Source organism: Oncorhynchus tshawytscha, linkage group LG32 (genome assembly GCF_018296145.1).
Source record: "Oncorhynchus tshawytscha isolate Ot180627B linkage group LG32, Otsh_v2.0, whole genome shotgun sequence".
NCBI lineage: Eukaryota > Metazoa > Chordata > Actinopteri > Salmoniformes > Salmonidae > Oncorhynchus > Oncorhynchus tshawytscha.
Window position 1 is genome coordinate 7,555,943 of NC_056460.1, and position 11,411 is coordinate 7,567,353.

Sequence of the window (11,411 nt, forward strand, 5' to 3'; positions counted from 1 at the left end):
GGACTACTCCCCCACTGTTTCCATGCAGCGCGCAGCTTTCGGACAGGCCAAACGAGTACTTCGGGACCATCCAAGTGTGAAGTAGGACTGCGATTCCCAGCCCGTTTATGGCTATCTCATGAGGGTAAAGACCACATATTTGAGTCTCCGGATGAGGCTATGGCTCACATTCAACGTCACATCAAGAAGTCTTGAACATGCTCACAGTTCAGCAACTGTTGCTTGCGAACTGTGGATAGTAAGTAACCCACCTGTGGCACAATTATGTTTAGATATAACAGTCTAGTCTTGTATAGTTGGTGAACCCATTCAGGCTTATTTGATGTGATCTAATGTTTTGATCATCTAGTGTGCGTGCCTTACAAGCATTCAGTCATTTTAATGTAATTGTATTAAGGTTTTACTTAACTCCTGTGTTTCTAGGCTGTATGCCCAGCAAACGTTCAACGTTGCGCACACATAGTTTTTTGGTATTGGTTGTAAAGCTGTCTCAGCGTCAACTAGACTACTATTATAATTACTATTATTTTTGATTGTCTTACTACGATTTCCTTACTTCAAATTAGGTTTTTGGCTGAGAGCCTTTATACATTTGATTTATTTTCTCTCTGTTATAAGACTGGGAATGTCATTATATACGTCTACAAGTGGTGCTTTTGTCATTCCGTTTGCAGAAGGGATTCACCTTTTTATTTTATTTTTATTTTTTATAAATACATAAAAATCTTTATTTTTGCTGCTTGATCCACTAACAAAACGCGACTTTAAAGAGCGGGACTGTGGGTTTAGGTTTAAGACCGCACTCTCACAGACACACTGTGCGAAGAGAACATGTTCTATTTAGGCTTGTACCTCGTTTGGGGAGGTATTGTCTGGGATGGGTGGGGGGAGGTTTAATTGTTCAGTTCTAATGTTGTCATTCTGTCTTTTTAGTTTTTTTTCTGTACTTTTTCCAAACATCTACCACCGTACATTATTACTCTGAGACAAGTTATTCTGGGGGTTTTGGGCGCTCATTGCTTTTCCATTCTATGCTGTTGGTCAAGTGTTCCACTCAAACTTTCATAGTAAATCAAGAGGTGCTGCTATTCTGGTTGATAAAGCTACTCCCTTTGTAGCTTCTGAGGTTATTGCTGATCCTAAGGGACGATACGTCATAGTAACCGGTAAACTGTTTTCTACCCCTCTTGTTTTGGCTAGTGTTTATGCTCCCAATTGGGATGACACAAGTTTCATTTCTTCCTTTCTGTCTGCTATTCCCAATTTAGATTCTCATTTATTGATTTTAGGGGGGGATTTCAACTGTAAAATGTCCCCAGTTCTTGACAAGTCCTCACAAACAACTACAGGCCCATCTAAATGTGCCCTACTTATTCAATCCTTTCTTCAGAAATATGCTATGTTTGAGGCCTGGCGTTTCCTACATCCTACAGATAGACAGTATTCCTTTTATTCTCATGTTCATCAAACATACTCCCGGATTGATTACTTATTTTTGGACAAAAAACTTTCTGCCTAACCTTCGGCAGTGTACTTACGAGAATATTGTTATTTCTGACCATTCACCATTAGTGCTTGAACTAGAGTTTCCCCAGCGACCTCCTATGTGTTATCAATGGCGTCTCAACCCCATTTTACTCTCAGATAAGGAGTTTGTCAATTTAATTTCTTCTGAAATCACCTTATTCTTAGAAACTAATTCAACACCAGGTATGTCCTGCTCTACCATATGGGAGTCTCTCAAAGCATACCTACGTGGCCAAATTATTTCTTATACAGCCAACCAAAACAGAGTTCGCTCTCAGCGACTTCGGGACCTGAGCGAGTCCATAGCCACATTGGATGAGAAGTATGCTACGGATCCTTCCTCTGATCTGCATAAAGTGCGCCAACTACTCCAATCTGAATTTGATGAGCTTTCTACCAGGCAAGCTGAACAGTTACTCTTGCGAGCTCGATACAAAGTCTATGAACAAGGCGACAAGGCCAGTAAACTCCTTTCACATCAGATCCGTAAATCTGAGGCCTCACGTTTAATCCCACAAATAAGGACCCCGTCTGGTGCCACCACATTTATACATAAAGAGATCAATGATCAATTCAAACAATTTTACTCTGCGCTATACACCTCTGAATCCCCACAAGACCCTTTGCTGATTGATTCCTTCTTTAATGGCTTGAATATGCCTTCAATTGATACAGACTCCCATGACTGTCTAGAAGAAGAATTTACACCTGAGGAGATTGCAACAGCAGTGTCCACAATGAAAAGTGGTAAATCACCGGGTCCGGACGGTTTTCCAACTGAATTTTACAGGACGTTTTCTGGTCTGCTTTGCCCATTCTTGTCTCGACTATTTGCAGAGTGCCTTAATACTTCAAAGCTACCGCCTAGTCTTTATCAGGCTTCAATTTCATTACTATTAAAAAAAACAAAGACCCCCTGGAATGTGGATCCTATCGCCCAATCTCGCTTTTAAACTGTGATTACAAAATCCTAGCTAAGCTTTTAGCCATCCGTATGGAAGGCTTGCTGCACCAAGTAATACACTCGGACCAGACTGGCTTTGTGAGAAATAGACATTTATTTTTCAATATTAGGCGCGTTATATAATATACTGTTGTTTGCTTTGGCAATCGAGCCTCTCGCCATTGCACTACGCTCTAATGATGCCATTCAAGGTATAATCAGGGCGGGCTTGGAGCAGAAAGTCTCGCTATATGCTGACGACCTCCTTTTGTTTATCTCCAACCCCGATACCTCATTGCCACGTGCCCTATCTGTTCTTAAAAAGTTTGGATCAATCTCAGGGTACAAGCTGAATCTAGGCAAGAGTGAGCTTTTTCCGGTAAACAAGGCTGCTTTAAAGTGCTCTTTTACAAGTTCTCAGTTTAGGATTGTCCGGGATCAATTCACCTACTTGGGAGTTAAAGTGACAAGGAAATATTCAAATTTGTTTCAGGAAAACTTTGTTGCTCTAGCAGACAGTTTGAAACAATCTTTTACTTTTTGGAATTCGCTACCCCTTTCTCTTATCGGAAGGATTAATGTCGTTAAAATGAATGTGTTGCCAAAATTTGTATATTTATTTCAATGTTTACCCATTTTTATTCCAAAATCTTTTTTTTATTTCACTGGATCAAACATTCATGCATTTTATTTGGGATGGCAAGGTACCACGGATTGGTAGAAAACATTTACAGAAGCCTAGGTCATTGGGGGGTTTAGCTCTACCAAATTTTCAGACATACTACTGGGCTGCAAATTTCAGAACCCTTCTGTACTGGCTGCAGACTGATCCTACTGGCCCTAGACCACTCTGGGTCCAGATGGAGTCTGAATCGTGTAAACCTGCAGCACTTTCCTCTGTGTTGTGCTCGTCTCTCCCAGTGTTCCTAGGCAAAAGGTGTGTCAACCCAATTGTAAAGCAGTCTCTTCAAATTTGGAATCCGTTCCGTTTAGCCTTTAGCCTCCAAGGCTTCTCTCTATCAGGCCCAATCAATCAGAACATTTTATTTCCTCCATCTTTGAATGATGGGGCTTTTGGCATTTGGCACTCACTAGGCCTCTCCTCGCTAGCCCAATTATTCTTTGATGATACATTTGCCTCTTTTTCTCAGCTGCAGGAAAAGTTCAATCTCCCCCAATCCCACTTTTTCCGCTATCTCCAGACTAGAAACTTTGTCAGAGCTAACACACCTGGATTTCCCCATAGGCCTGCGAATACAGCTATAGAGAGCATCTTGGAGCTTCCTAGGGGCGCAATTTCAGATGAATATGCAATCATTCATGACTTACAGAACCCTTCTTTGGTGCCTTTAAAGACTCGATGGGAAAAGGATTTGGGGGAGGAACTTGGGGAAGACGGCTGGGAATCTGTGCTGCACAGGGTATGGATACCCCCAAGGGACATCCTACTACAACATCCATGAATATAGTCCCACACTACTAGATGCCGTGGCTCTCTTTGTGTTGTATTAATTCCACCCCCGAACCGTATGACTCGGCACATGTCCAGACAATGCTCTGTCTATCAGTGAGTGGATTAGTAATGCCAGGGTGGTCCAACTGTGTAACATCCCAATGACACCCACACCGACAGGGTTATATACATTTCAGTGCGAATGGAGTCCAAACCGCACCCTAACTAGGAGCCACTTCGCCGACGTCAACATCTCAAGGAGACGATAAGTAAATAGCACCCGATGGAACTCAACTGGCAAGTCAATAGCGTATCAATTAGCTGACCTGCTCAAAACAGAAATTCTACGCACCACTAAACAATCCTTCATCTATCTTTAGAAAGGTGAGGAGATCAAAATAAGCCTCCGCTATCGTGTTGTAATGAGGTGCTTCACAGTGAGTTTGTCTGCCATTTCATCAACATAAGTTAGGCATTTCTTTGAGCCTCATGTTTTCAAAAATCCCCTCCCCTCCAGACGACTAGTTTATTTCCGATGGTGCCAGCTAGGGTGAATACGAAACACAAGTTAGATACAAACATTTAAGCTCATGTCTAAAATAGAAATAGGGACATATAACCAACCATTAGATAGTCTACCATTGAGATCGTTGTGTACAGAAAAGCAAACCAGAAAGACCAACATGCAACAAATCATCATTGGCACTTCCACAGCCGGGTTGCCCCTCCCAGCACTGGTATGTGGTTGAAGTTCCGGTTGTCTACATGCCCGGGCTTTGACTAGCCTACCCCAGGACCCTTGTAGCCCACCCCGATGGGACGGGAAATGATTTTGGACGGTGGGTAGCAGGGCAGCGCCAGGGAGTGGGTTAGGGGTTGAAGGGCTATGCCTGGCTTGTGCAGGTGCCCTTGTCACTCAGATGGGCTCTGAAGGTGTGCACACACTTGACTCCCTCACGGCTCTTACCCCAGGACAGCTGGGTATTTGCACAGCCTATATTTATCCTCCATTGGCCCCCTGCATAGTGCTGCGCACCACAGAAAATCCTGCCGATATCTTTGTTTCTGTAACTGTTGCTATATTGGCTTCGGCTGAACATCTCGCCACATCCCTGACCTAGATTGTATGTTTGCTGTTCTGGACAGTATTCATATGTAATAAGTTATGTCAATATCCTGTTTTACAGTCAGTTTTTTATTTTTTAACCATCTGTTATGATTATTTAGGAAGGCAAACAAGGTGAGCAACAGTGGAAAGCAACCTTTATGTACACATATACATAGATCTCCATTTCTCCTTGATCTATGTAGACTACTAGCTACAATATACATACATTGTTTATTCCAACAGATGGCAAAACCCATGGAGGATCACTTAGAGAGCACCATCATCCTAGAGATGACAGAGGGGCAGGAACTGTCCTAGTGGTTGGTATTTCTCTCATTAAGATGTGAGGCTATAAGAAATATTGCTATTCATTCCCAAATAGAGTTAGCGATACCAAATGAAACCCTGGTGTCTGGCATTGTACCTACTAGAAAGGTTATATTCATCTTGGCGTCTATCCACTGCATTAATTTTTTTGTTTGCCGACTGCATTATCTTCCAAGAGAATTCTCTTCGATTAAAGTCACAGCTGTGTATATCCCCCCCTCACCATCGCTTTTAATCATGGCAAGGCGACCAGAAACAGACCGAATACAAACTGTGCAGCTATTCCCTCCGCAAGGCAATCAAACAGGCAAAGCGTGAGTAGAGCGAAAGTAGAGTCGCAATTCAACGGCTCAAACACGAGACGTATGTGGTAAGGTCCCAGACAAATTAAACAACCTCTTTGCTCACTTTGAGGACAATACAGTGCCACTGACAGAGCCCGCTAACAAAGCCTGTGGGCTCTCCTTCTCTGTGGCCAACGTGAGTAAAACATTTAAACGTGTTAACCCTCGCCGGCCCAGACGGCATCCCTAGCCGCATCCTCAGCGCATCCGCAGAACAGCTGGCTGGTGTGTTTACGAACATATTCAACCAATCCCTATCCCAGTCTGTTGTCCCCACATGCTTCAAGAGGGCCACCATTGTTCCTGTTCCCAAGAAAGCTAAGGTAACTGAACTAAATGACTATCGCCCCATTGCACTCACTTCTGTCATCATGAAGTGCTTTGAGAGACTAGTCAAGGATCATGTCACCTCCACTCTACCAGATACCCTAGACCCACTCCAATTTGCTTACCGCCCCAATAAGTCCACTGACGATGCAATCGCCATCTCACTGCACACTGTCCTATCCCATCTGGACAAGAGGAATACCTATGTCAGAATGCTGGTCATTGACTACAGCTCAGCATTTAACAACATAGTACCCTCCAAACTCGTCATTAAGCTTAAGACCCTGGGTCTCGACCCTACCCTGTGCAACTGGGTCCTGGACTTTCTGACGGGCGCCCCAGGTAGTGAAAGTAGGAAACAACATCTCCACCCCACTGATCCTCAACACTGGGGCCCCACAAGGGTGCGTTCTCAGCCCTCTCCTGTACTCCCTGTTCACCCATGACTGCGTGGCCATGCACGCTTCCAACTCAATCATCAAGTTTACAGTGATAGGACTAATTACCAACAACAACGAGACGGCCTACAGGGAGGAGGTGAGGGCCCCCGGAGTGTGGTGTCAGGAAAATAACCTCTCACTCAATGTCAACAATACAAAGGAGATGATCGTGGACTACAGGAAACAGCAGAGGGAGCACAGCTTCTATCTCAAGGCCATCAGACTGTTAAACAGCCATCACGAACATAGAGAGGCTGCTGCCAACATACAGACTCATATCTCTGGCCACTTAAATAAATGCACTTAATAAAGTTATATCACTAACTAGTTACTTAAAATGGCACTTTAATAAGGATTACATATCCATATCCTACATTACTCATCTACATTACTCATATACTGTATTCTATACCATCTACTGCATCTTGCCAATTCCACACGCCATCACCCCTTTACATTTGTGTGTATAAGGTAGTTGTTGTGAATTTGTTAGATAATACTGCATAGTTGGAACTAGAAGCACAAGCATTTCGCTAACCTCGCATTAACATCTGCTAACCATGTGTATGTGACCAATAACATTTGATTTGATTTACTTCACACGCAATGCTGTATGTGTGGCATTAGCAATGTAGGCACATTTTGTTGTTAGCAACAAGGGAGTTTTAGCAACAAGATATTCATTGAGTTTTTCCCCATAAAGACTATTTGAAAATAAGTTTAGGCTTTTTCTTTTGTGATCAGAGTTAAGGAGTGTGAGTTGTATGTAGTTTCGCCAATGAGTTATTTTTCAAAAATGTACAGTTGCAGTCGGAAGTTTACATACACCTTAGCCAAATACATTTAAACTCAGTTTTTCACAATTCCTGACATTTAATCCTAGTAAAAATCCCTGTTTTAGGTCAGTTAGTATCACCACTTTATTTTAAGAATGTGAAGTGTCAGAATAATAGTAGAGTGATTTATTTCAGATTTTATTTCTTTCATCACATTCCCAGTGGGTCAGAAGTTTACATACACTCAATTAGTATTTGGTAGCATTGCCTTTAAATTGTTTAACTTGGGTCAAACGTTCGGGTAGCCTTCCGCTTCCCACAATAAGTTTGGTGAATTTTTGCCCATTCCTCCAGACAGAGCTGGTGTAACTGAGTTAGGTATGTAGGCCTCCTTGCTCGCACACACTTTTTCAGTTCTTCCAACAAATTTTCTATAGGATTGAGGTACGGGCTTTGTGATGGCCACTCCAATACCTTGACTTTGTTGTCCTTAAGCCATTTTGCCACAACTTTGGAAGTATGCTTGGTGTCATTGTCCATTTGGAAGACACATTTGTGACCAAGCTTTAACTTCCTGACGGATGTCTTGAGATGTTGCTTCAATATATCCACATTATTTTCCTGCCTCATGATGCCATCTATTTTGTGAAGTGTACCAGTCCCTCCTGCAGCAAAGCACCCCCACAACATGATGCTGCTTCACGGTTGGGATGGTGTTCTTCGGCTTGCAAGCCTCCCCCTTTTTCCTCCAAACATAACAGTGGTCATTATGGCCAAAAGGTTATATTTTTGTTTCATCAGACCAGAGGACATTTCTCCAAAAAGTACAATCTTTGACCCCATGTGCATTTGCAAACCGTAGTCTGGCTTTTTTATGGAGGTTTTGGAGCAGTGGCTTCTTCCTTGCTGAGCAGCCTTTCAGGTTATGTCTATATAGGACTCGTTTTACTGTGGATATAGATCATTTTGTACCTGTTTCCTCCAGCATCTTCACAAGGTCCTTTGCTGTTGTTCTGGGATTGATTTGCACTTTTCGCACCAAAGTACTTTCATCTCTAGGAGACAGAACGCACCTTCTTTCTGAGCGGTATGATGGCTGCATGGTCCCATGGTGTTTATACTTGCGTACTATTGTTTGTACAGATGAACGTGGTACCTTCAGGTGTTTGGAAATTGCTCCCAAAGATGAACCAGACTTGTGGAGGTCAACAGTCTTGGCTGATTTCCCCATGATGTTTTAAGGTAGGCCTTGAAATACATCCACAGGTACACCCCCAATTGACTCAAAATATGTCAATTAGCCTATCAGAAGCTTCTAAAGCCATGACATAATTTTCTGGAATTTTCCAAGCTGTTTAAAGGCACAGTCAACTTAGTGTATATGAACTTCTGACTCACTGGAATTGTGATACAGTGAAATATTCTGTCTGTAAACAATTGTTGGAAAAATTACTTATGTCATGCACAAAGTAAATGTCCTAACCGACTTGCCAAAACTATAGTTTGTTAACAAGAAAAACGAGTTTTAATGACTCCAACCTAAATGTATGTAAACTTCCGACTTCAACTGTAAAAGCCAGCTCTGTGTGGATAGAGACCACCCACACTAACCACCAAATGTATCCATGACAGGCCTATGTCTGATGGCACTCAACACTATGTATCTAATAAGACATTGTAAGTTTGGGTATCTCTAAATAACCTGCACAACAGTGTTCCTTACTTAAGTAAGGGTCTGATACAAAGCAGAATGATTTATGCTACGTTCAGCCCTGCGTTTCTTGAGGTCTTTCTGACTGCTCCGCTATTTAAAAGCTTCAATCAGCAAAGGTCCCAATGCCCGAACACACACACACACCCTTAGGGCAATCTTGGCTAGATTCTCTGAAGCAAATGTGCCCACTCCATAGTTAGCTCACCTCTGGGCCTCTGGGAATTTCGTAATGTCGACTGGTGCAGGCACTTTAATGAACAGGTGGAAATGCCGGGTTGGGACTCATTTTGTAAACATTCTTGGCTGACCCCTCCAAGCTATAAAGAATTAAGGGATTTACGATGTTAAGCTTGGCGCATTCCCGAACCAACGGCACAGTCAGACAGTGGTAGTGTTCCTTACATTAAGCTATGTGTTTGTATTGCTTTTACAAGCTTCACTCAACAATATATTCCCCTTCCTGTCGATGAGTTTATTTCTCACTCGATGTGATATTGACTCAACATTTAGTGTGAGTCATCACAAGTTAGTGTAGTGGGATCAAAGCATCAGTTGTCATTCAATGGTCGGATAAAGCCGGGACTCAATCCGATCGGACCTTTTTGGCTGTGCACCATTCAAAGGCAATGTTACCACAGTCGCGGAGATCACATTCAAAGTAAATGCTGCAGATGTTTGCAAAATTGGAAATGACCTTTTTAAATGTCAACCGTGCTACAAAACGGATCTTCCGTGGTCCAGATTGGATTCTGCCCTGGGTCCTGTTTTTGATTGGAGTAAATGATAACTGCAGTCATTATAGAGTGTATTTTAAGGCCTTGGAGCTAGGCCTTGTTAGAGCTGGGACTCAGGGAATACTGCAGCTTCAAGAGTTCTTAGTTGCTGAGGAGCTGGCAAACACCTCAGCTTGGGGGAGAGAGACACCTCATCGTTTAATTACTGTGGGGATGTAGCTGGATTGGGACTTTAAAGGTCAAGATTAGTCTGAAAGTATTGTGGTCAGTCTGAAAGTGCTCGACTTAGTTTATCTTATTGTTGTGCTATTTATTGTAGCATATGCTAATCCTCACACTGTTGGGCTTCTGAAGCCTCAATATCTCAATTAAATAAAACAAGCAGTTTTACACACCAGGAAGGCTTGTGGTTTAAGAGGAACATTAGCTGACCACATTGCAAAGATGACTGGTGCTTGGTGACATGGCTAACCGCTGAGTGTTGAACCATGACCTTAACAAGAGCTATCTGACCCCCTTCCACCAAACCCCATCTCTCAGGCCTGTTCCGACAATCCAAATACTGTTTTTAATACTGTGTGATAGCACATATTTCTCGGTCTGCAGTTAGTGTGTATCCGTTTTAACAATAGTTATAGACACAGACAATGTTTTAAAGTGTGTTACATTAAGTAGCCTCAGACATTGGATAGAGAGGTTAGAAATAGAGAGGTTCAGGGTTAGCGTAGACACAGACAGTGCAGATTTTCAGGTCCAACCTATAAGCCGTCTCCGTGTTATCTTGTCTTACCTCCAGGTAAGCTGATGGGGCCACAGCCCTTTCCATTGTAGTCCACCTCACTGATGTAGATGACCTTCTTACACAGCCTCCAGAGGCCAAAGTGGGCCGCCTCACACGTCGCGTTCACCTGCTCCACCCGCGGGCTCAGCACGGCCCAATGGTCCGTCACCACCGCCGTAAACATGGACGCCATACCCACCAGGATCACAAAGAACGTCATCTTCACCTTCGTACGCTTGTGCATGGTGCAGTTTGTACGTGGAAACACTGACCAGAAAATGGACAATGAAGAGGAAATGCGTAGCGCCGAGGTCCTCACTTGGATCAGACTTGAAGGGACATCAAACTTGTGGGGACATCGGACTTCTGGGGACGTCGATGGTGGATTTCCGCAGGCTTCGCTCCTTCAACAGCCACACAGCCTTCCACAAATGTCTCTCTCTTCCCCAGCCTACACCCTCCCACTCTCTCTCTGTTGGATCTGCGCCTCTGGTTTGAGGGAAAGGGGTCAGTTTTGTTGTGCCCTAGTTTTCACGGCCCTCTCCCTTCTCTGACTGTGTCGACTGAGGGGGGCCTGTGTGCCTCAGACTACAGCTGTTAAGGTGGATCAGGAAAGTTGATGACCAAACCGACTGCCATGGTGTAGGGGGCTGCTGCTGCTGCTATAAATGTGTGCTGTGATTCAAGATGTCAGGCTGTCTTTATTGGGTTACATCAAAGTGTGCATGTGTAAAGTGCCATGATAAGGGACGTAAATCATTTTTATTTCCCGGTACTTACTCTAATATATTCAACACACTTTATTTGGCAAACATCTCAGTGAACTATACATGTGCTGTGACACAGAGTAAGTCTAGGACCTGCCATTTTTACCAGTTAATTTACAACTGCACTGGGGTACTGACATCTCATGTCCATCCTATGGCAATATGTGGAT

General features: G+C 43.2%; 1 protein-coding gene across 1 annotated transcript in view; it reads right to left on the reverse strand.

The window, feature by feature from the left end:
* The window catches only part of LOC112230348 (voltage-dependent calcium channel gamma-1 subunit), a 29,542-nt gene extending 18,488 nt beyond the window's left edge, over positions 1–11,054 (reverse strand). Inside the window, exon 1 of the mRNA XM_024396600.2 lies at positions 10,484–11,054. Within this exon, the coding sequence (XP_024252368.1) occupies positions 10,484–10,718 (235 nt within the window). The 5' untranslated portion in view covers positions 10,719–11,054. The remainder of the gene's footprint in view (positions 1–10,483) is intronic.
* Between the last annotated feature and the right edge of the window lie 357 nt (positions 11,055–11,411).